At 55.4% G+C, this 25,559-nt stretch overlaps 1 protein-coding gene across 2 annotated transcripts in view; it reads right to left on the reverse strand.

The window, feature by feature from the left end:
• Positions 1–25,559, reverse strand: part of TTC7A (tetratricopeptide repeat domain 7A) — a 123,350-nt gene that overhangs the window by 42,398 nt on the left and 55,393 nt on the right. For both annotated transcript variants that reach the window (XM_070379626.1, XM_070379627.1), the window contains 6 exons: positions 20,662–20,799; positions 19,037–19,120; positions 14,764–14,868; positions 5,499–5,616; positions 3,787–3,844; positions 2,573–2,645 (listed from right to left, as the gene is read on the reverse strand). In XM_070379626.1, the coding sequence (XP_070235727.1) occupies positions 2,573–2,645; positions 3,787–3,844; positions 5,499–5,616; positions 14,764–14,868; positions 19,037–19,120; positions 20,662–20,799 (576 nt within the window). The remainder of the gene's footprint in view (positions 1–2,572; positions 2,646–3,786; positions 3,845–5,498; positions 5,617–14,763; positions 14,869–19,036; positions 19,121–20,661; positions 20,800–25,559) is intronic.

Raw genomic sequence — 25,559 nt, forward strand, 5'->3', positions numbered from 1 at the left:
TCCCCGGACTCAGGGGCCAGGTGCCAGCCCACGAGGCGCAGCAGACCCAAGTGAGACCGCAGGCACTGTGGGGCAGGCAGGAACTCTGATGAGAAAACACACCCTCGAACACCATGGCAAGAAGGGTCTGCTGTTCCAAGTCAGTGCCGTCTCACAGCAAAGAGGGGCATGTCCACAATGGATCATGAAGGACTGGCCGGAAAGCCCCAACCAAACCGGAGGAGGGGGACTGTGAGAGGCTACCCAGACCCTGGCTACAGATCTCTCCTCTGAACCTGTTCTCGCAGTGATTGGGGCTGACAGATACACGCTGCCTCCTGCTCAGGGGCTCACAGTGGCAAGAGCTTAGGCCTGGGGTCAGACGGGATGTGAATTCCAACTCTGCCACTTCCCAGCTGGCGCCGGGGCAGGGGACTTGGCCTCTCTGAGCTGCAGTTCTTACGCTGCAAAATGAGGATAACAGTCCTACCTACGACACTGGCCAAGAGGGCGAGACAACGTAGGAAAAACATCCTGCTGGGCATGGAACACGTTAGAAAATGTGAATTTCCCTCTTCAAGCCCCCAAAGCCCAGGCAGCTAATGAACAGGTTAAGAGTCTTCCTTCCAGTCCAGAGAGACATGTTTGCTCAGGCACTCAGGCTTAGCGGTTGTCAGCTATTCGAGACAACCAGGGCCTCATCCTCCCAGGAACGTCAGAGTCTTTTTCCAAAATCTTGCTCTTGACCAAACCTCAGACCTACATCTCCAATGCTCCTGGAGGGGTCTACAGTACACAGGTCAGCTGGGGGCTCTGGTCCCTGGTGTGCCTGACCCCTGCCTGGTCTCTGCCTACTGCCAGGCCCAGAGTTCTCCCTTGCGGGACTTCCTTCTGTGGAAAGGTCATGGAAAGTAAAGGAGGAAGCTAAGGTCAGTGTGACTGCTGGCTCAGCTTGCCCATGCCCCCCACCCCAAGGCTGCTCCAGCAGCATGATCCTGGGCTGGGTGTCCAAACCCGCAGCCTTCACTGTTTGAGCAGCTAGACATGCTTTGGAAAGGATGGTGCAGAGGGCCTCAGAGACCAAGGCAGACAGGACTAGCTTAGAGTCCATTCAGAGACCCTCAACCCCCTGAGGTTACCAAGATCTGGGGGCCCCAAGGACATGGGGTACCAGGCTCCACTGGCCTGGCCCAGCCATCTCTCCCGGAGGACAGACGCCATTCATCAGAGGTGACTGAATAATTAAAGATACTAAAAAATGCATCATGGAAGGTTTTATCAGGAACTGGACTGGCAAGGAAAGTACTGGTTCTCCAACTGAGGGCTAAAAATAAACTGGTCTTGGACATCTTTGTGTTCATGCTCCAGGGAGCACCAGAGCGGATTGATGTTTCTGGAGACAATGGTGGAGAGTGCCTACTCTAGGACCTGGGAGTCGGGAACCGGGGGCAAGTGGCATGGGGGCTGGAAAGACGGCTCCCTGAAGACAGGATCAGGGGCCGGAAGTTGACACGGGCCTGTAAAACCAACCACCAGGCTGGTGGACAAGGCTCCAAGTGCCCGCTTCCAAATGGGACAGGGGAACAGGATTCTTAGAGCCACACAGGGCTGCTTTAACTAGGTCAGAGTGGGCTCTGAAGCTGAACTGTGCAGGCGCGGCCAGCTCCTAGCTCCTGAGCTCAGCAGAGCCGCAGCGCCTCAGGTGTCAGATGGGGTCAACGGCACCCTCGTCGTCAGCTGCAGGGCTGGCCCGCGCCCGTGGAAAGACAGCAGTGCTCTTGCCACCCAGGCTGCCCATCACCCGACCGCGAGCAGCCACCACCCAGAGGGCTCTGCGGACTCCTCTCTGCCAGGCTAGAGCCCAGCCCCGGTCCTGCTGGCTTGTCTGCAGTCCCTGAGTGGCCCAGTGTCCACACGCACCAGAGAAAGGCCACCGAGAGGCCCTGCTTCACACAGAGCACCAGCCTGAGGGGCCCATGTGAGAGCAGAGACTCTGAGGGGCCTGGGGATGGGAACCTTCACTTTTTTCTGACAGGCAACCAGCTGGGTGGGTAATTGCCTGACCTCACTCAAGTCCCTCAGCAGACCTTTCGGCACCAACAGCTCAGCTCAGAGAAGGCAGGTGGGCCTAGAGAGCCTTGGGGATCGAGGTGGTCAGCGGATAGGAGGCCCCAGAGGCCAAGCCTGGTGGTGGAGTCCACACGGTCAGGGGAAGCTCTGTGTCACACAGAAGCAGCTCCACATGACAATCTCTCTGCTCCCCTAGGCCCCTGGGGAAAGCTCAGTGAAGGTGAGGACACAAATGTTTACTCAGGTCTCCTGTCAACTCCTCAGGAGACGGACGTGTTGCAGGGGGAGTGAGGGCAGAGAACAAGCCCTTCCTGTGTGCCCACCAGAGGTCAGGGGCTTTACCACAGTAACTGACTTAATCCTTGCCTGGGCCCTCTGAGGTGGAGTATGAAGGCACTTTCATTAATAGATAAGAATAGAGGCTCAGAGAGATCAAGTCCCTTGCAAAGGGTTGCACAGCTGATAAAAGCAGCAGGGCCAGGAGGAGATCAGCACCCCCAGAGACCTGGGTGTTAGGACTCACCTGGCGGACGAGGGCCAGCTGCAGGGAGACATACAGGATGACCTGGGGGTCGCCAGGCGCCAGCTGCTGGGCTCTGTATTGGGAAGGGGAGCAGTGAATCAGCCATCAAGGGTCGACAACCAGCATGATGAGGGTCACAGCCAGCCCTGTGCTGGGCACTTTTAGCAGGGCCAAATGCTGGAAATTCTGCCCAGCCCCACCTTGGAGGGTGCCCTGTGGGAGATGACAGCTGGGGCGGAAAGCCCAGGGGCACCCCAGGCCAGGGTGGTGACTGCCAAGAGGGTTGGCTCTGGCTGAAGTGGGGGGTACCTGGGAGGGCGGGACTAGGAGGTGAGGGAAGCCCCTCTCCTCCGGGCAGTTGTTGGCCTGGATGGGCCCTGTACAGAGCCTGCAGCCTGCCCTCCACGTGGGACAGTGAAGACCTCTGGAGGATGAAGGGGCTGGATGGCCTCTCTGGGCTGGAAGCCTTGGGAGTGAAGAGCTGGTGGGGGAAGGAAGGAACTATCCCCTGATCCTGGGGCTCAGAGGGAGTTGGCCAGAATGGGACTCTCCTTCCTCCCTGGGTTTGAGAACAACCTGCCCCAGAGGGGAGCTGGATGTTCCTAGGAAGCTGGCACAAGAAGTCTGGGGCAGGCCCTGACCCAGCCCCTGCCATCTATGCTCAGAGGAAGCAGGGCTCAGAGGGAAGAGCCCTACAATGGCCAGAGGAAGGAGGGAGAGGAATGCTCAGGTAGGGCCAGGCTGTGGTGGAGAGGAACTCACAGGAGGGGCCTGGGGGAAGGGTTCTCTGCCTCTCCCCCACCACCCCCAAACCTAACTCCCTCCCAGACTCTGGCGTCTAAGGAAAGCTCTCTGAGGGCTGGGGGAGGGAGCCTCACAGCTCTTAGGTTGGGGAGGGTCTGGGAGGAGGCAGATCCCCTTTGTGAGCCCCTGCTACTTGTAGATTACTGTGCAAGGTGCTTTCCTGCTTTCTCTCATGTCCCCTGAACTCAGAAGCAGGAGAGCTGAGCCTGGGGGCAGCTCCACCAGTGCAGAAATGCTCAACCAGACCACCCAACCGCAAAGGCCTGTCCCTGCTTCCTGCGTGAACTCTCAGAGCCTCAGTTTGCTGGTCAACAAAATGGAGACAGAAAACTCTGCTCTGTCACACCAGAAGGTCCCCTGAGAGAGGAGAACAAGCCGCCTCACACAATGCTGCCCTTCGGCGTCCTTACCTCTCCAGCGTCTGCAGTGCTTTCCGGTGTAGTTCATCTTGCTTGGATTTCAGAGTCGCTGCAGGACATAGGACAGAAACAGAGCCGTGAGGGGCTGCTGGAGGGAGCCAACCCAGCCCTGCCCCACCCGGGACATGGAGCTCTGCGGGGAGAGGCCCCACCGGGACCCTGTCTGGCAAATGCTCCGGACTGGTGCCCTGGTTACCGGGGGAAGGGGTGCAGATGTCCCCTGGCCCCAGCCTCCTGGCATGCACACTTCTTGGCACAACAGGTCCTTCTACCCCTTTGCCTTCCTTGCCGCATGGGCCATCCTGATCCTTCCAAAGGCCCGAGCTTCTGGAGAAAAGTTACACCTCTGTCCTGGCATGTGCCTCCCTAGGCTTCCTTACTCAGGAGGCTCCTTCTTTTCTAATCATTTTAACAAACTTCAAGTGGACAATTCAGTGGCATTAAGTACATTCACCATGTCTTGCAACCATCACTACCATCCATCTCCAGAACATCTTACCACCCCTGACAGTGTCTGTACCCACTGGAAACGACCTCCTCTTTCACCGGCCCACCCCAGAAACCTCTATTGCACTTTGACCATGAGGCTTCTTGCTTTAACCCAAAACAGATACCTCCCTGGTAAATTAAATCGGCTTTAAATGCAGTAGGATACGCATTTGAAGCCTCAGCTACACACTGAACCCCCTGAGAAGCTTTAAAATGACTGTCACAGGCTCTAGTCAGAGTATGTCAGGATGCTGCTGGCAGCACCAGGCAGGGATACATGTCAGGGGTCCCAAGCTCATAGAGCAGCCCTGCTTCTAGAGGATTAAAGGCACATGGAGGGTCTCTGGACTCTGACCAAGGGACTGATGACTCCCTCACTTGACCAGGGTGTGGGGACCCCAGGGTTCCCTATCAGAGCCTCACTGACACCTCGAAGTGACCACTGTCACTCAAGAACAAAGAGCTGGCACTGCACCAGGATCTTACCCTTCCTCCTCCCTCCCTTGTGCAAGTACCAGCTGTTCCTACCTCTCGCTGTGTGGGCATCTGAAGCCCACTTCCAGGAGATGGCATTTGGGGAGTGTGGGGGGCTGATGACTATTCTGGGTTTGGCCTGGGTGGGGACCTATCGCTCCTTTTCCCTCAGGCTGCAAGGATACAGAAGGAGGTGGAGCTGGTGGGGCTGGGGAGGGAATGCAGGCTCCAGGCGGCAGGAGGGGAGCCTAGGCACCAAGCTCAGGTCACGTATTTAGTAAATGCTTGCTGTGTACCCAGCTCTGTGCCATGCACCGGGGGGATTTAAAAGACCCCAAAAGATGGCAGTGGTGCTGCGGGTAAAGGTGAACCAGAACGAAGACACTGGGGGCTCAGGGCTGGTGGCACAAACGCCCCAGGAGTTCCGGGGCAGAGATCAATTGGGGCTGAGCCTTGAAAGGAGAAAGAACCAGGTTCATGAAGACGGCATACCTGAGGCTGGCAAAGTGGCAGCAAAAGCAGAAATGAACTGGGATGTGTGTGTGTGCACACACACTCGTGCACATCAGTGTGTGAGTGTCTGCGTCTGCACATGTGTGTTTTTATGTACGTCTGCACACCTATTCTAGAAGAGTCAATGGAAGTGTGTTGGGGGTGGACACTGATGGGACAAGAGGCCTGAGAGGCCATTAGGAGGCCCGAGTCACCCCGAGTGGAGGTTCCCGGGCCCCGACACTCACCGTCGGTGGCCTGCAGGCTGTAAGTGAGACCCAGTGCCAGGTAGCCCTTGGACAGGAACTCCCCGGCTTCCTCCCCAAGGTGGATCACCATCATGGCAAAGCGCTCTGCCTCCTCCAGCTGCAAAGAGGGGAGGCAAAGGTCACTGGGGAGGGCAGCTACTCACAGGCACCCAGCCTGGGACCCTTGGAACTGCAATTCCTCATACCTGACCAGAGAGGCCCAGGCGCCTTTCAGAGGCCACCCAGCCACTGAACGGAAGGATAGCTGTTTCCTCCACCTGTGACAATCTGGACCTTTTCCCTCATCCAGGGGCCTGTGTTCCAGGTCATGGGATGCTACCTTTCACAGGGAAAGTCTGCCTTGCTCCAGAGACCCCAGCTCCCCACAGCTGCTCTGAGAGCCTGGACAGTCTGCGGCAGCCTCTTTCTTCACATGGCCCCCATGGCTGTCACTGCCCTGCTCATCAGCAGAGACAGGGGAGCCGGAAGCAGGCAGAGGTTGGGGCGGGGTACAGGCTGGGCTTGGGGACCAGGCCCTGGGATAACCCACCCTGCAGAGCAGGCAGGCCGCCACGCCTTCTCCGGCTGTGAGCTTGCTACCCGACACCAGGCACTCTAACTTTTCAGGGGAAAAAGGCCTGGGGTTGTTTTTGTCCTGGGAGCAGGAGGGACTGTTTCAGTTGGAAAGGGACCAACTGGCGCAGGTCACGTGTACACACATCTCACACACCACGCGTGACACGAACAGAGGAGCACACAGGCGGCTCTCACGAGCCCTCTGGGGCACCCACACAGCAGGCAGGGGACAGCTGGGGGCCTCAGTTGTGCCCGCTCACAGGCCTCCCAGAGGCCCCTTCCCTTCGCCCAACCCTGGAATGTCATCTGCCCACGTGGCTGGTATGGCAGTGTCACCAAGAATGATTGGTACCACCCTCAGCAAGGGATTCATACCCACAGCCCCACTGCCACCCAGAGGTCGGGGTCCCTTGTAGGAGACTCCCCTCCACCACCCAGAGGGGCCCACAAAGTTAAGCTGGGTTCTGACACCCCAGCCAGTGTGCCTGTCCCTGCCCAGGGCCACCCCCCTCGGCAGGAGAGGGACAGCTCTGTGCATCTTGTCATCTGACTGCAGGCCATAGCTGGGGGCACTGGTAGGCTCTCCTTCCCTGGAGTATTAGAGGAGCCTGAGAGAGAGGTCATTAGCTGTGGGGAGGCGAGCTGGGCTGAGTCCACCTTGAGGGCACAGCTGTGGGGAGCTATGTGCAAGAAAAGGCTGGCGGAGCAGAGAACCCACAGAACAGAGGAGTTAAAAACTCCCAAAGTACAAGAGAGGTAGAGTGGGTGAGCTGAGAGCCCAGAGAGCGATGGTGGGGGTTGGGGGGGCGGTGGGGGCTGACTCCCAGTAGCCCAGCCAGAGCCACGACAAACGCTGACAAGGGCAGCTCTCCAGCCCCCATGTGGTCGAGCTCAAGCCACTGACCTGGGCAGTGGACCGCCTCAGGTTGGCAGACTGGTCACTGGAAGGACACGGAAGCTGAGAGCTGGGCCTACATCACCCTCAGGCCTGAGGTCTCGGGGTTCAGGAGAGGCAGGCAGCTTAGCAGACCCCATGGCTGCCTGCTGCCCAGCCTTGGTTGCCGGGAGGACTGAGGGCAGTGGATGCAGAGATTTGCCTCCTGGAGCACGTGGCCCAGCAGGATGCAGGAGAGCTGCGGGGCCTGAAGTCAGAGCCAGGCTGAGCACTGGGCAAGACCCCAACATCCTTGGAGAAGGGAATGGCAACCCACGCCAGTCTTCTTGCCTGGAGAATCCCATGGACAGAGGAGCCTGGTGGGCTACAGTCCATGGGGTTGCAGAGTCAGATGACTGAGCAACTACCACTCACTCAAGCCCCCCTTGAGTGAGGGGGCCCCTGATAGATATGGGACCTCGGGCAAGTCACCTCCTCTCCTTTCTGTGCCCCAGAGGTCCTCATCTGCAAAATGAGGAGCTGGGGCCAACCCCTTGCCAACCCCTAACTGCTCCTCCCTACAAACCTCCACGGGGGCTTCTGCAGCACTTGGCTCTACGCTGCGCTTGGCTGGGGCGGCACAGCGTCACAGGCACAGGATGCTTGGATGAAGCACACATGGACTCTCTAACGGGGGAGGACCCCATGGGACAGGGTGGCTCTTAATTAAGGCTCCATTGTGTGGTGCTGGCCTGGGGCCACGGAAGATCCAAGAGGGGGAAACTGCCTGGCTGGGGCTGTCCTAGGAGGCCTCCTGGCAGAGGGGACAGGAAGCACCAAGGGAAGGGCAAGTGAGCAAACGGCATCTTGCCTCCTCTGAAATATGCGCAATGCTGGTGTGGTCTGTCTTCCACTGTCTTCAGGCATCGCTATGCCCCATTCAAATGGGAGCGAGCTTTTTTTATAAATCACCAAGTGAAAGTGAAAGTCCAGCTCTTTGCGATCCCACAGACTATATACTCCATGGAATTCTCCAGGCCAGAATACTGGAGTGGGTAGCCTTTCCCGTCTCCAGGGGATCTTCCCAACCCAGGGATCAAACCCAGGCCTCCTGCATACGAATTATAAATAGAACTCAGAAACCTCCTGCACTCCATGTATATACACTCTTCTCATGGCCATGTCCTTCTCCTAGGCAAATGCCAACTTCAATCTCCTGCAACCCACGCAGAGAGGGTGCCAGGAATGAAGCTCAGCGATTACTGGCATACAGGGAAAAGTTACTCTGCAATTCATGTATATCATATTCTGGATTAACAGGGCTCACCAGCCTTTAGTTTCAAAAAGTGACAACATGCATCCTTAGGTTTTCCAACTTGTGGTCCACTCTGACTCCAGGTTAGTAGCCATCCTTGGCCAGTACTTGCCAGCCCTGCCCACACAGTTTAAAATGGTCTCTGAGCGTGGTGTCAGCATTTGTCTCAAATCAAACCCACAAGGCTTCAGTGTACCACTTTTTCATGTGGCCGACAGCACTTTTGATCTCTATTACCTACCACAAAAGTTTTTTGCATGTGGAGTCAAAGTGATGATTATGAATGAAAAAAATTATATTAGTTTTATTAAATATAATATACAGTATTAATATATTTATTCATGGGTACTTTAGCCAGCCAAAGGGGAAAATGCTATCGCATTAAAAATCAACAAAATCCTCAAATATATATGTATTTTAAATATAAAATATAAATACATAATGCACAATTCCCCTTCATCTAAGACAGGAATGGGAATCCTAAAACTCTTGAGAATATGGTTTTCCCACCTTTGTCTTTAAGTGTGATGAAGTAAAGTGAAAGTGAAAGTTGCTCAGTTGTGTCCGACTCTTTGCGACCCCATGGACTATACAGTCCATGGAATTCTCCAGGCCAGAATACTGGAGTGGGTAGCCTTTCCCTTCTCCAGCAGATCTTCCCGACCCAGGAACTGAATGAAGGTCTCCTGCATTACAGGCAGATTCCTTACCAACTGAGCTATCAGGGAAACCCTTAAGTGTGATAAACCCACTTAAATCCAGAATCACTCCAAGCCCCTGAGCAAGTTTTTCATGCAAAGATCAGGACAGCCTAGCAGCCAAGAACACAAGCATTAGGGCCAGGCTTCCTGAACTCAAATCCTGGCTTGGCTATTTACTGTATGACCTTGGGCAAGTTGCTTTACTCTGCTGTGACCCAGTTCCTTCTTCTGTAACATGGGGATAACAGGTTTGGATCTCACAGGATTGTGGGGAGGACTGAATGATGAAATAAAGACAGGACAAACGCTCAGAGCAATGCTTGAAGAAACCTAATCTACTATCACTATTAGCTGTGATATTAGATCTATAATTAGCTTAATTTTCCAGAATTTTTTTAAGTCTCAGTCTAATACAGGTGGCAGGTGCCATCTGGGTAGAGTTCGTGTTCCCTACAGCTACATGGACTCACTGACAAGTTAGGAAGTGGCATCAAAGACTTTCCTGGAACTCAGAGAGGAGACACCACTGCCTGCCTTCCGTCTCTGGCGTGACCCTTAATCACAGAAAAGGAGTGATTCTACACAAGGACACCAGGGTCTCCTTGCAGTCAGCTGTGCCAGGTGGGCCCACCTCTCTGACCCCTCCCCCGCCACGGTCTGCGATACACACACCAGTAACCACCCACCTAGCTGTGTCACAGTACTCACTTCTACTGTGGATAATACACTCAGATATTTTCTGTGCTATTCTCTATTCCCTTTATAAAAGGGTTCTATTTCGTAATCAAGTAGTAGGTCTCAATCTGTGATGTGAAAAGCAAATTGCTGACTGAGCTGCCCAGAGCCTGCCCATCTACAACCACCCAGCCATCTGATACCGCACTTGCCCTTCCCAATCCCCACATGCCTCCTCCTGCGGCCTCCACAGTGGACAGCTAATGGCTCTAGAGTTGTGGCCCCTGCTTCAGTAAGATCTGCTCAGGTTACAGCACTGCGCCCTCCTTATTCATTAAAATACTTCTAGGGTGAGGGGTTTTCAAAGCTTTCAACCATTCTCCTGCACTGCTTTTTTTTTTTAAATATTTATTTGTTTTTGGCTCCACGGAGTCTTTATTGCTTCAAGAGGGCTTCTCATTGTGGTGGCTCCTCTGTGGAACACAGGTTCTAGAGCGCTGTCTCAATAGCTGTGGCACGTGGGATCTTCCCGGACCAGGGATCAAACTCCTGTCCCCTGCATTGGCAGGCAGATTCTTAACCACTGAACCACCAGGGAAGTCCCCCTGCACGGCTTTTTAACACCTCTTTTAGCTGTAACTCTGCCACGACACCCAGGAGGAGATCCCCCCAGATCTGGGTGCCCACCAGAGCGTCACAGCACGGTGGCCAGCTGACAGAAGGGTTTTTCACAGCTGAGGTTGAGAGGTACAGGGCACTTAGGGGACCCATCTGAGGTCACCCCGCTAGTAAATGGGAGAACATTTTCTAAGTTTTCAACCCAGGTCTTCTGAGTCTATATCTAGGTCTTTGAGAGCTGCTCAATTCATGGCTGCCCTCTGTGGGTCTTCATTTTTCTCCTCTGTGACCCTTTGGGGAAAAGGATGTAAGAAAGGATGCAGCATTTTGATCCTTTGCTTTTGCTTTCTGTAAGTAAGGGAGTGTTCCCGTGCTTTTCCAAGTTCCTGCCTATCTCCAATTCTCCTAATTTGGTCCCCGCACAGCCAGGCTCCTGGCTTGTACACTCTGCTCCTGCTCGGGCTGCCTGGTTCATCTCGCAGGCACCAGGCTGGTTGTACCTCTTCCTCCTGCCCAGGGAGCCAGAGAAAGGTCACTTCTGAGCCTGCAAAGCTCTGTTTAAACAGCACCTCCAGTTTGTCCTAAGTTGCTTCCCACAGGGTCCAGGACCTATTGTTATTTGCTCTCCCCCAAACACATTTTTTCTTCCTGGAAGGAACAGGTACTCTTCGTATCTCCACAAGCTCAAGGCAGGACAGCTGGCATTCTTTCTGGACTCCAAAACACTTAATCCATCTTTCTGAATCTCAAAAAACAAAGGCAACACCACAAAGGCGCATCCTTTCTGAGAGGCTGCTATTTCAAAGGGGCCATCACAGGGATGGTTACCATTGACCAGGCACCTCCCACGTGCTAAGCAGAGACACTGCTCAGCCCTGGGGGTCACAGCCATCCTGTAATGGTGGATGCAACTATCTCCAGGTTACTGATAAGGCACAGAGAGGGCAAATTACTTACCCAGAGTCACACAGCTACTAAGTGGAAGGCCAGGAATTTGAACCCTATCCTCTCAGCCTCCAAAGCCTGCACTCTTTCCACTACCCCATCCACCCCCTTAGGGGAAGAGGCTGAGGGACAGCACCACAGACTTTTTAAAAAACAAGCATGGCTTGCTTTTCAGTTCCATAACCTCCTCTCCTTCCACATGTGACACACACACACACCCCCTAGCCGCCTAGAAAGGTTTTTATCTTTTTAATTAAATGAATTTGAACTAATTTTGTTTGCAGGGATATGAAAAAATATTTACAGCTCCTCTTTCTCATGCCTCGAATAACTGGCTGGGACCCTGGCAAGACACTGCCATGTTGAGGCAGGAGGCTGCCCCACCCCTGTCACCAGGTCAGAGCCTGGACACGACACCCTCCTCCACTCAGAATAAATGGCGGGACCAGTGCTCTCAACCCTGGGACATCACAGGTCCCTCTGCCCAGGCCCCTCCTCACCCACTCTCACTTGGGCAATCTTGCTCTCAGACCCAGCCCGGAGCATCCCACACTGGCTCTGGGCACAGGGACATTAGCCCTAGGCATAAGGACAGGACATGGAGGTAACAGGTGCCCCACCTCTGGGCACATGGCCACCTAGTCTGCTTTCACCCAGCACAACTCATTTTTCCAAGTCCCAGTTTCAGCCTCCCTTCCTGCAACCTGGGCCAAACTGTCCACCCCCAGATCTCCATCCCCTGCTCATGGGGCTTGGCTGGGCCTGCTGGGGGCTGACGTGAGTCAGAAGAGACATGAAGGAAGGAGACGGAGGTGGCGTCAGACGCCTTTCAGGATCTGTGCTTGCCACCCGCACCAGCGCCCCTCTGCCTGCCTGTCAGACCCTTTCTTCCTGCTCATAGCCTTGAGGACAGAGAGCGTGGGCCACCCTTCCCCTGGCCTCCTAGGAGAACAGGCTGCTCCTGGCCACCCACAGCCTGCTCTCGGCACAGCACCAACCCAGGGAGCAAGCAGGGAGACCCGTGAACCAAATGCAGATTTCCCACACCTGTCCCTCCTGGCCGGCTGGAGCCAAAGTCAATCTATATTTCTGAAAACCTACTATGTGCAGGGTTCTTTGTGGGAGCAAAGGGCTGAGGATATGAGACACAATATGTGAAGAAGCTTCCTGTTTAGATGGAAAGGCAAGTACCATACAAGGCAGAACTCCTTGCCAAGTAGGATCCATCCAATCAGCACCCGGCATGAACTCTGGGCTGCAGTTTCAAGAAAGAGGAGAGAGAGTTCCTGCCTTCAAGAAACATATGCAACAGGAAACGCAATGCATCATGCTAAGTGTCCAAGGCAGGTATAAATGAGGCTTTAGGGAAGGTATGAGAAATGAGGTTCCAGAGCAAGGAAGGCTGCCAGGAGCCCACCCCAGCCCTACAGCAGGACCACGCTCTAGCCTGGACCTGATTTAAACTCTAGTTCAAACCGGCCCCCAAACCCAAATATGTTTTTCAGCCAAGGTTAAATGGCTCACTCACTCTTCTCCCCATTTCGGATGTCAAGTCTGCATGCTGAGGTTTCCTTTTGGGCTTTTCTATTTATGTTGTCATTGATTACTTTGCTCCCAACTCATCTGATTTCAATTTGGACTGATTGGATCCTAATTTTATTACCATGTAATCTGAATGCACATAATTACTGTCATTATACTGCTAAGGGAAACAGCTCCTCCGCGGTGGGAAGACCTAAATTTAGGGCTTCCTGGCAAGGGCGGCACTGCCTGGGTGGACCCACAGCCGTCTCAGAGCCAGCAGCCCCTGGGAGCACAGATGCCCTCCCCACCCACCCTTGGCGAGGTGGGTATTTGGGTTTCATCCCAGGGATGCACTTGAGGCCCCTCTCTGGAGCCTTGGGAACACACAGGGCTGTGAGCTAGGGGTCAGCGAGCCCACGCTCTGCATCCTCTGGCTCACATGACCACCCGCCACTGCTGTGCTCAGCCTGGGTCCTCACTCTGCTGGTACCCACATGCCACCCAGAGGGGACCCTGTCCTCTAGGGTGGACGATGCCAACAGTCTCCCGAAAAACACTGGGGGGACAGGCAACTTCCCCAGTAACCATGAAGCCGAGGAAAGCAAGCTGGGATGGAAGGGACCACCTCTGAGCCCCATCCAAGGCCCTCTCCTCCTGGAGGCCTCCTTGACCTGTCCAGCCCTCTCCTGACTTTCATCATTTATACCACACGACAGTGAAACTCTTACCCCCCTCATCACGCTGCCTCCTCCAAATGCTGAGAGCCTATTACAGATCAGTCTTACAGGACGTCATAAAGCCTGTGGCCAAAAGCCATGCTTTCTCCTCCCCCATCTCCCACAGTCAGGTGGGGCCAAGGCAGGGCCATACTCGCACGTCATACACGGGGACCCGAGGACCAGGGAACAGAGGGAAAGGTGCTGCTCCCCGCCCCCACCCCCAATCCGAGGGAGCCAGTCCCTGCAGCAGAGCCAGGATCAGGCCCACTGGGTGGGGAGGCGGAGGCCCTCTGAGAGGGTCCTCAGCATACTTAGTGGGAAGGGTTAGAACGCAAAATCTCCCTCCCCAGAGATGGAGGGGTTGGAGAGGCTGCTAATTCTGAAGCACCTACCAGAGGCACCTGGAACCTAGCCCCTGTTGCTCTGGAACAAGCTGGGCACCTGACAACAAGGGCAGGCAGGGGTGTCAGGACATCAGGAATGGGAGGGACATGTATGGAAGAAGCTCCCTCTTTGGGAGACACTGGGCCAATGAAGGAACTAGGCTTATTGAGCTTGAAGAGAGATGTAGGTGGGGCTGAAAGCCAACACGTGGGAGAGACGCTGCACTGTTCTAGTTGCTGAAGAGGGTGGAAACAGGACGGCCTGGAAGTAGGAGGCTGATGTGGGAAGCCAGGAACGTGGGCAAAGGAGCTTCCAGTGAGAGCAGACAGCTGGGCAGAGGCACCGCTGCAAGATCCCCCAGGCCGAGAGCAGCAGCCAGAGAGCCAGGATGAGGGGAGCAGCAGGCGAGGCCTGGCGCTTTGGGTTCCTGGGCCAGGGCTCCTTCCCCACTCCCCCTGCTGACCTCCTAGAGGGAAAGTTGCTGTGGGGAGAGGGCGAACGCTGAGTTCGTCTGTAGTTCAGCCGCCTCAGCAGAGAGTGGTAAGCAGGCAGCTGAGCACAAGGCAGGGACTGGGTGCTGGAGTCCAGAGGGAAGGAGGTGGCTGACAGAGAGACCACCCTCCCATCCAGCACAGAGCTGGTTCCGACTCTGAACGGTGGGCTAGCCCAGGTTAACTCCAAGGTCCTGCTCATTTCCCCTGTGCTGGGCAGGTGGGGGGCACCCTGTCTTCTGACTCCACATTTGGCTCCCTGGAGAAAGTCAAGGCTAAAGCACAAACCTGACACCATCCTGAGCTGGGGGATGAAGGCTGGAGTTTTCAGAAGCCATTCTCCGCTCCCCCACCCCTTCCACACACAGCAAGACGCACCCACCTGCTGCCACCCTCCTGCAGGAAGCTGCCAGGACCTGGGCCCTGCGACCGGAATCACTCACCCAATGCAGGGACCCGATGCAGACCTTGGCGGCCATCAGGGGCACGGTGGGGTCCGAGGGCCGAAGCTTCACGCACTCCCGCAGCAGAGACACGGCATAGGATGACTGCAGGAGAAAGGGCAGCAACACGGTCACTCATAGCCCTGGGTTGCAGCAGACTGGGTGTTTCATGCCTTCAGTGGGGGCATCTCCCAAACGGCCAAGCCCCTGCCCTGCACCCCTTTCCTCCCAAGCCAGGAAGAGGCCCACTGGAAGGACCCCAGGCGGTGGTGGTGGCAGGCAAGTCCCCCCGGGGCTGTTTCCTCATCTGGAAAATGGAGGCTGTGACCCTTGCCAGAGGTGATGTAACAAGAGCTAAGGAGAAAAAATAGGGAAACTCTTCAAAAGGAATTCACATGTGAACCACAGGAATTTTAGAGGTAGAAGGAAACTCTCTCAAATCTCTGAGAGGTGATAAGGTTTTACAGGTGATAAGAGGAGGACACACCCACATGGAGACTGGCGGGAGCAAAAAGGCTGTCAGGAAAGAAGCCATGGAGATGGGGCCACAGACATGCTGAGGATGGCCAAGTGTGGTCAGTAAAGCCCAGCCCACAGGCCAAATGTGGCCCTCTGCCTGCTTCTGTAAATAAAGTTTTATTAGAACTTGGCCACACCCATTCAGACGAGTATTGCCTACAAATGCTCTCATGATGCAAAGGCAGAGTGGGATAGTTCCCACAAAGATTGTTTGATCTACAAAGTAAAAAATGTTTACTCTCTGACCCTTTACAGAAAGTCTGCTGACCTCTGTTCTAAGTGCTTTATAAATATGAAGTCATTTATTTTTCACAACTCTCCTATGAGGTAGGTTGCTATTGAAACCATGTAACTCAGATTGGGGCTTGAACCTATGGTCTTTTAACTGAGATCACACACCTGGTTCTCAGGACCTAATGCAGCTCAGGTTCTTGATGTCTCATCACAGAAAGAATTCAGTGACAGAAACAAAGTGATAGGTAAGAAGTGGATTTATTTAGGGAGAAACACACTCCACAGAGTGTGGGCCAGAAGAGAGAGCGCCCTTGAAATATGGCACAGTCAGTTTTTACGGGCTGGGTAACTATAGGCTAATGAGTGGGAGGATTATTCCAACTATTTCATCACATCCTAAAGGCTGTCCCTGCCCCCTTCCCTCCTGTTTCACTCTGTCCCTATTTACAGATGAGGAAACTGAAATGCAGAGAAGTGGTGTGTTTGAAGCCACACTGACTATAAATGGCTGAGCTGGGGTTTGAAGAGTTTGACTTTAACCACTGTCCTATCCTGCCTACCTTGGCCAGCGAGGAGGCTTCCGTCTCCCTCCTACACACGCATGTGCACGCACGTGTGCACATTTGTGTAACTACAATTCCCACAAGCTGGGCCCTACTGTTGGCCCAGCTCGCCACCATTAGTTAGCTTCATCCTCCCTGGCTACTCCAGAGGCCCCGTGAGGACATGGGGACTCTGTGAAGGCTCCCTGTCCACAGCACAGTACGGAGACTAGTGGACACAGACCTGGGGCCCCACTGGTCTGTGTCCACCCTGGGACCCCGCCTTTCTCTACCTGCCTTTCCTTTCCCCGCAGAGAAAGGAGAGCTTTTCTCAGCCCAGATGTGACAGACTTCCCTGGGCTCTGGGCTCAGGCTTATTAGGCTGATTTCAGGTGTCTCAGCCTCGGGCCTGCTCCGTGTCAAGCGTGGCACTGGGAGTTGTGGGGTCCCTGCTGGGAGGGGCAAGAGACCCACAGAAAGGCTGGGTGGAGAGGACAAAGCCCCGCACCACTGCTCTCTCAGGAAAGAAGAGGGTAAGAGACCAAGAGAGTGTTAGCATACGACCAGCTGGGAGGCTGGGGGCCTGTGGGACAGGGGGATTCTCGGTGTGGGCTGTGGCGAGAGAGGCCAGCGAAGGGCTGGCAGGAGGTGCCAGGCCACCCCCCTCTCCCAAAACCCTCTCTCTGGAGGCTGCTCCCAGCCCCTCGCTGTGGCCCCCTCTGCCCCACCCCGAAGCAAGCCCTTTCCCTTTCCCTGGCTGCTGACCTCAGCATCCCTGAAACCCAGACTTCTCTAACCCTGACCCTCCATGTCCCACCCCGACCTGGACCAGGAAACACTGCTATTTAAGGAGCCATCTGAGGACTCCTCAGTCAGAGCTGCTGGCTCTTTTTTTTTTTTTTTTTTTTGTCATGCTGGTTACCTAGCAACGCAGCCACTGAGGAGACCAAGAGAAGAAGCGACCTAAATCATGCCAGGGAACTTGTCCTCTCTTCCTGCAGGTGGAGGTGCCGGATATACTCATATCCGCTTGGCCTCACCTTCTGCACACAACTGCAGGGACAGAACCTGGATTCCCACCTTAGGCTCCTGGCAAAGGACAAGGTCTGGCTATTCTTCCCAGGGCTGCATGGGCCAACCAGGCAGACTGAGCTGGTGTGCAGGGTTCCTAAGGGGCGGGGATGGAGAGCCTGCATCCAGAGCAATCTCCTGCTGCACTAACCCAGGTGTAGGTGTGACACAGCCTGTGGGGCCTCACGCACGAGGCACTCACTGATCACTCCAACCTCCTGCCTGTAAGCCCATTCTTGTGTCTACCTTCCTGTTCTGGGAAGGAGCCAGGCCATGACACCAGCTCCCCAGATTCTGGGGTGTGCCAGGCTGCGTCTGAACCTCTCTGAGCCTGGCTCTTTTCAGTAAGGGGGTTGAAGACCTCGTAATTCCCAGGTTGGTGTGACACTTTCTCCTGAAACGGGGGCCTTCCAGGAGCACCCCCAGAAATTAAAGCTAACATCTGAGAGCAGTGCATTCTTCTGAGGAGGGGTCCCCAGCTTTCCTCAGCATCTCAAAGTGGTCCACGACCCACAGAAGGGTGGAGACCTAGCCCTGGGCCTCTCCTCCCAGACCATACTCAGACTAGAGGCTCTTTCTCTGTTTCCTCGAGGCAGAAAGAAGCTGTCAAATGTCATCATCAGCTACCTCCCCAGGCTCCATACAAGCCCCAGCCCCCTTCTTCCTCCCCTTGGCCTCAACCCATCTGTGTTCTGAGCTCCCTCTGACCCTCAACAAGACCCTGCTGAGCACACAGCCAGGGTACATCATGTCATGACTTACAGGATGCCCTGTGAGGTGGCCAAGATGATGAGGGAAGGGGAAGAGGCTGGGAAGAAAAACACTTGGCAAGGTAACAAGGGTGTAGAGAAGGCTCCTGCTTGATTCTTGGCTGTACTTCTCCAGCCCCTTCCCACCTGTCAGAAGAGGCACTTGCTCTTCCCCCATCCCCACCAGAACCTGGTGAGCATAGCCTCCTTTCGGGGGGTGGGGTGGGGTGGCGGGGAGGGTGCTGGCAAGCCCAGGAGGACCCTCCTTGGAGACGACTGCAGGGCTAGAAGAGCAGGTGGCACAAATGGCTTGGGGGTGGCGGGGAGGAATTCCCTCAGCCCCACAACTGGGCTCTGGGTGTTTATAGCTCTTGGAACGATCTGTGAGCTCAAGCCTCCTTACTTCCTGCATTCGTAGCATCCTCAGCCCCAACACCCTCAGCACCCAGCTCCGGAAAGGTTTTCCTTTCATGTCACTGCTGAGAATAGAGGCTTATGTAAGTGTGATTCTCATGGGAGGGAAAACCAGTGGGTGCAGGGACAGGGCTTGGGGAGAGGGTGGTGGAGGGCAAACACAGTTCTGGAGACCTGGATAAGGTCAGCCCTGCTCCGGGCAGGACTCCTCCTGACCACCCCAGCACATCCACCTCGCAGAGCACCCAAAACACTTCCTTGGGAGAAGGGGGGTGCTCTGCTCTACCCTTCAACCCCTCCCTCCTAGGGAAGTTCTGGATTTGCAAGAAGGTCCTTCCTGCTGCCACACTCCCAGACGAGAAGAGATGCAGCCCCCAACAGAACACCGTTCCCCTCGCTGGGAACCCACGTCCATGCCTGTCTCAGGCAATCACACCAACCAGCTCGCAGGCAGAAATGCTGCAACGCCCCGCGTGTGCACACATACTCAGAGAAACCATCCACAGATTCACACCTATACACCTGGCCCCGTCGTAACTCACAGATAAGACATCAGGTTCACCCTGGGGTCTGTGGGCCACCCTTCGTGCCCCTTATTCCCTGGAGATTAACATCCGCTGCGGGACAATATTTCTGAATCATTGCCCCACCCTTTGCCAGCCTCTGCGAGGGACTAGTGGAGAGTGGAGCCCCCAGCCCCCTCTGAGGGGGAGTGTGCAGCCCCCAGCCTGCCCTGGACCTTACCTTCCCGCAGGCCACCATGGACAGGGCCACCTGGTACCAGAGGTGAAATTCTCCAAATGCAAACTTCATGGCTCGCTCCAGGCACTGCGAAGAGGGAGTCGGTCAACACTTTCCCTTCAGGGGTCCTCCCTGCCCTGGCCCACCCACACCGTTCCAGGGGAATCACTGCTCCAGCCACTTGCGCTGGAGGCAGCCAGAGCTCACACCTGGTTCCTGCAGAGGACTCCAGGGGCAGCCTGTCTCTACCGTCGCATGCTGCATGTCCTTGCACAAGCTTCTCGCCCTCTCTGGCCCTGGGTTCCCTCCACCGTATCATGTGAACACCACATCAGGCGACAGTGAAAAGCGCATGAAATGAGATTTGTGACAGCGCTTTCAAAATGTGAACAACCAATAAAAATAATAGTTGACAATTCTCACTATTATGCCTGGCACCATCCTCAGCTTTCTACATGGACAAACACATTTACTCTTCCCAACAATTCACTGAGGCAGCTTCTCTAATTACCCCCATTGCACAGATGAAGAAGCTGAGACTTGATTGATTTGCCAGAGTTGCAGGGCCAGTAAGCAACAAACTTACTGACTCTGAAGCCCGTGTACAGAATGATGCCCGAATGCACAGGCTTCCTTCTGCTCTTCGCGACAACCATCAAGAAAAACCATCTGCTCCCTGGCCCTCTTATCGGGGCCACCCCAAGTCAGGGGCTGTCCGTGAGACCTGACAGTAACCAACAGGAGTGGTTCCCAGCGACAGAGGCAGAGCCAGCACATGAGGCCAGGATGTACCGTATGGCCCCAGTCAGGTGGGCCGGGGACAGAGGTGAGGGGCACAGGGCCACACACAGGCACCTGCAGAGCTCAGTGGCCTGGGTCTCCCATGCTGACTCAACACACTCCCTTGCACCCGGGCAGAACCACCTGACCAGGCCTCGCCCTCCTCACTGGCGAACTTAAGAGACCACTTATCTCCTGATACTAAAGATGGTATCTTCTGGAAGCGCCTCCCGTGATGCCTTGGTGTAAGCAAGGGCTCGGCAGGTGTCACTGCCCCTCCTCTCGGGAGCTCTCCCAAACATGTGGACAGAGAATCTGCTGCTGAGAGGGCCACCTAAGCCCAGGGCCCTAGAGCCACCCTTGATCTCAGCTTGGATCTGAAAGCTCAAATATGTGCACATGCCATTCACCCTGGGTGCCGGGGGAGGGCAGGAGGGACGGGCAGCTCTGTGCCCCTGGTCCTCACATCCTGGAGCGGGACTATCCCCTGGGTCCAGCCCATGGAGTGCTGCCCCAGTAGGGTCTGCCCAACACAATGGGGGTGCCCATTCTAGAGGGGGTGGGAGGGGGATCCAGGCTCCCAACCACTCTCAGCTCAGAACCCCTCCAGAAGAGGCAGTCACAGAAAACCAGCATCACCTCCAGGGGAAACGGAGGGGTGGATAATTATCCTCTTGGGCTTCGCTATATAACACCACGTGCTCTTTCAAAGGAAAAAACACATGACAACATTCGAAAAAACAGATACACTCTGCCAGTGAAGGGCAGCCCCTCTCTGCGCTGGGTCTCCTAAGAACAGAGCCGGACCTCTTGGTGGCGGCAGGGGAGGGATGAGGAGGGGGTTGTACCTCGGAGAGCATGACATACTGGCCCCGCCTGCCCAGCGTGATGCTCAGCAGGTCATAGATGGCCGCCGCATTCTGCAGGCTCACGGCCCGGTCCTCCTCCTGCTCCGGTGCCCGGCTCAGCACCACATCCCGAGTGGCCTGTGGGGAGACACGGTTTAGAAAAGAGTGAGGACAGAGAATAAACAGGTGCCTGTCTTCACAGGGCCCCTGCCTCTGAGGCCCAGTGACCTTCACCCTTTCGCTGCTGACCCAGGCCACACTCCTAGAGCCAGCCAGAGCCTTTCCCCACCACCACGACAGCAAGCAAACCCTCCACCTGTAGCACAGGCTGGGGTGATGGAGCAGTCCTGAGTCCCTGCTCCTGATTTTATTCAGTGTTTTATTCTGCAAGCTGTCCAACCTACAGAAAAGTTGCAAGAACAGTAATACAAGAGCAGTAAACCCAACTTGGTAATGTGGACCACAGTGGCTTTGACTCTCTAGTAACAGTAGTAGCAGCAGCAGCAGTAGTTATGGTAGCCAGTTAGAGCAACTTGAACTTTCATCCCTAAATAGGACACTCTTTCTATAACCACAACAGAAATGCCAAATTCAGGAGATGGAACACTGTCCCCTCTATCTTCTACGAGCAGCTCATATTCAGATCTTGCCTCCCGGCCCACCGATGCCTTCATGGAAGAGCCGTCATGCCAGGATCCAACCCAGGATCATGCTCTGCAGGTGGGCACCAAGTCTCTTGTGCCTCCTTTCACTGTTAGGAGTCCCGTGGCCCTCCTCTGTCTCCAGGACACTGGCATTGCTGAGAGGACAGGCCAGCTGTCCTCTGGGACAGTCCTTGTGTGTGTAATCATCCATTCACAGGACAACCCTCAGATAACACTGGGAACTGACAAGATTGGGGGCGGCTCTGCGGCTTGACTCACAGGACTAGAGTTTGGGCGGTGGCCGCTCCGCACCCTTTTCCTCTGAAGGTGCCCCCAAGTTCCTCCGATAAGGACCCCTATACCTCCTTCCCATCACCCCCATGTCCGGCCCAGACCCTGTCCCTGACTTCTCACTATGGAACTCTCCTCTGTCCTCAGAAACTTCCCCACAACCCAAGGTCTCTGTGCTTGGCATCCAGCACCCAGGAGTCCAGTAGCTCAGAGTTGCCAGGGACTGCTCTGAGAGGGGAGGGGCAAGAGAAAACGTGCTTTAGGAGTGGGCAAGTCTGCACAATTTAAAGGAGGAGCTCTGTAAACCCAAGCTAGAAATGCCCCCATCAGGAACTGGCGACCCACTTGTTCTGTGGCCTGTGGTACCACCCATTCTTGTACACTCACATTCTGGGGACAGCATTCAGGAGAAGCTAAACAGGGGTCATGGGGATCCTGACAGGGTTGGGGGAAGGCTGGGAATGCTCTGGTCCCCCTGTGTCTCCTCCAATCACACACACACACACACACACACACACACACACACACACACACACACACACACACACACTCTCTCTCTCTCTCTGAGGGCTGTGTCTGAGCAGAAGCAAAGCTGGGTTCTGGGCAGACGCTCCCACTGGCCGCTCCCAGCGTCCTCCCTCCTCTTGCCTCCTCTCCACCAAAGGGGTCCCTTCCCAGCACCCCCTCCCTCTGTAGAAAGGGCTGAACCCCCTTTCATGAGTCGAGACTCACTCTCCTCTACTACCCCACAAAGGACCTCAGACCCAGGGACTTGACCTCTTTGACAGGATTAAAAAGACCTCCTCCTGACCCTTAAAACCCAGATCCTGTTGGTCAGGTTCAAACAATGTGTCCATAGGTGGTCCTCACAACTTCCTTCCATGTAAGACTACTATTGCCTCCGCCAGGGCAGGGGTTGGGGCTCCCAAGGGTGATGGCTACAGAGGCAAAAGCTCAACGGTATTTGGATTATAGGTTCTGGACATGTCCCACCGTGCAGGCTTGACGTGCATTCCCAGAGGCTTCTAGAAGCCAAAATGCCTCTAAGACCCAAGGACGTGACTCACTCGTGGGGGCTTTTCAGTAAGGCAGCCCAATGGCCTTGATGGAGCTGCTCCTCTGGGCACAACAGGCCAGGGCTGTCCACTACCCCAATGGGCATGGACTGCCCCAGGAGAGGGTGCTGGGGATGGAAGAAGATCCCCAGAAAGGTTGAGTCCCAGTGCCAGCCTGGTAAACAAGAGCCGCTCAGATGCCAAAGGGTTAAGGGAGAGGAGTGGAGAGGGAAAGTGCCAAAGAAATCCCCCTCCTTCCCAGTGAAATCCACCCACACAGGCACTAACAGGAAGAGAAGAGATTCTAAGGACAGCCTTGGCAGCAGCTATTTCACCAAGGAACACAAAACCCACTCTGTGCCCAGCCATGGACCTGCCCACTCCTCCACCTCCAGCAACTCCCCAGCTCTCGGCCACCCAGGGTGGGGGCTGCCTCTATGGTGGGATGGGGCCCGGAGGTTTGGGGCTGAGACGGGGGGAGACACAGTCCCTGCTCTCAGGGAGGGGCTGTGGAAAAGGACACAGCAGCAGTACCCTGCAGGATCGAGGACCCAGTCTACTGTAGGGGACAGTAAGCAGTAAGCTTTGGTTGGCCTGTCCTCCAGGAGCACCCTGCCAGACCCCCACTCCTTTCTGTGGCTGCGAAGGAGCCCTATGCCGCTGGCCAGCTTCTCTCCACTAGCTCCCAGGTCCTTCCCTGCAGCTCCCTCCCCTCACCAAGGCCCATCTGTGTTCTCAATTTGGGGACCCCTTCCTTCTGCTGCTCTCCCTGACTTGTCTTGCCAGGTGAGGTTGCCCACCTCACATCCTCTCCCAACCCTAGGCACACACCCGGGCCCCACATGCCCCCCTTGCTCATTAGTTCTCAGGGCAGGAATGCATCTTGCTCATCTCTAGCCTGCCAGCCCCAGCACAAGCCTGCACACAGCACTCTCAAGTGACATCTGAAACAGAAAGATTCTGGCCCTCATGTGGAAACTTCCTCCTGTTGCCCTAGACCCTGACCTTTAAGAGAACAGTGTCTCTGAATGTGTGTGGTTGGTAGGAGGAAGATGTGGACTCCTAAGCTCTGGGCAAGCCTTAGGTTAGAAGGACAGAAATGGATGAGGGAACCACACAGCATCTCCTCTGTCTGAGGACTCCCTCCCACCCCAACACGGAGACAGTAGGAAAGGCATCTTCCCAGGGGTCCTCAGGACTTGGCACCTGTACCAAGAGGGAAGTGTGGTTCCCCAAAGGAAACCCAAAAGCAGAAGTTTGCAAGCAGTTGCTATGGTTTTGGGGCAGGGCTGTGGTGAAACACTCCCGGGTTTGCAGGGCAGCTGGGTAGCATGTATATGTAACCATGACAACGGGGTGGGGTGGGGGAGAACCAGAAAAGAAAAAAGGAAGCCACAGTTCGGGGCGGGGGTGGGGGCGCTGGTGACAGGGTGAATTCACATGCAGCTCAGGGACCAGAGCAGGCCTTGGTGCACAGGGCCTCAGACCTTCTCGGGTCTTGAGCCCCCACCCAGGGCGCCCTAGCTGCCCTGCTCCCTTCTCCTCCACTGAGCTCCCTCCTCCTCCACTGAGCTCCCTCCTTCAGGCCACAACTCTGCGCCCCGCCCAGCTCCATCAGCTGCCTGCCTCACCCTTGGCCCCCTCACATACTTCCCTTCCACCATTTAAATGTCCTCACAAGGACGTCCTGCACGTCAGATGCAGTGACAGTCATGAACTGTATGGAAACTAAATGTTCTTCTCATCACCCCACTCCTTACTAGTCTGGGATAATGACAGGCTATTCTCCTGTTTTCCCCTGCAAAACCTCAGGCTCCTCCACTTCGGGGGGTGCCCTGCTCCTGTTTACTTCATGCACTTAATCCCAGGCAGGGCTCATCACCTGTGCCAGCTCCTAGCCTTGGACCCTCTGCTCTGCTGTCCTTCCAAGGGGCAGTCTGCCCAGACCAAGCAGGTCAGAAGAGGAAAAGTCAAAGAAACATGCTCTTCCCACCCCTCCATCATCCAGTGTGACCCACTGTGGCCTTTGGACATGTACCCATGAAGCAAAATCACGCCTTAAGAAAACACCCACAAGGGCATGTCTTCTGCCCCAGACGGACCAGCGGCGTGACACCTCAGACAGGATGGTCCTTGCTCAAACGGCCACCCCTCGTGTGGGTGCCACGCATTTTAGAAGCTGAATTATCACTGCCATGATCTCATACTAACCCCATGGAAGGGCGGGATGACACTGCCGGTGTTCCCTTTACAGATGGGAACTTGTGCGAGGAACTTTGCTAACTTGTGCGCGGTCTCCAGGAGTTAAGGCTGCACCTCCGACAGCCAGTCTAGGACAAGCTTCTACTGCCCTAAGTACCTGCGGCCCTATGGGCTTCTCGGCCAGCCCTGGTCCCCAGCCTCTGTTGGCCGCAGGGCCACAGACAGCCCTGACCACAGACAGCCCTGACAGCCCCATTTCTCCTCTGATCCTGGACACAAGCAGGGTAAAGGGAAAGGGAACTAACTTGTAGAGTCCTTTGTAAGTATTATCACATAATGCTGACAATGACCATCCCCTATTCTATTGTCCTTTTTATCAGATGAGAAAACGGAGGTCCAGAGGGACCAGGAAGAATACTCAAGGCATACAGATAGGGGGTTGAGGACCCAGATTAGAACCTAGACATTCTGACTTTACCCCAAGTCGTCCCCTGCCTCCAGGTATCTCTTAGGAAGAATCCGCCAGCCCCGCCCACACCAGCAGAGGCCCTGGGGTGGCTCTGCTTGGGAAGCACCAAAGCAAAACATGAGGCTGGGCTTCTCACTCAGGTCTCAGGGGCTGCTTCTCAGCAGAGAACAAGCTCCCTGGACCACATCAGCCCTGTTCTCAGGGACAGCCTCTCGGCTGGCCATGGACCCCGCCTCC

The sequence above is a fragment of the Bos mutus genome, chromosome 11 (genome assembly GCF_027580195.1).
Source record: "Bos mutus isolate GX-2022 chromosome 11, NWIPB_WYAK_1.1, whole genome shotgun sequence".
NCBI lineage: Eukaryota > Metazoa > Chordata > Mammalia > Artiodactyla > Bovidae > Bos > Bos mutus.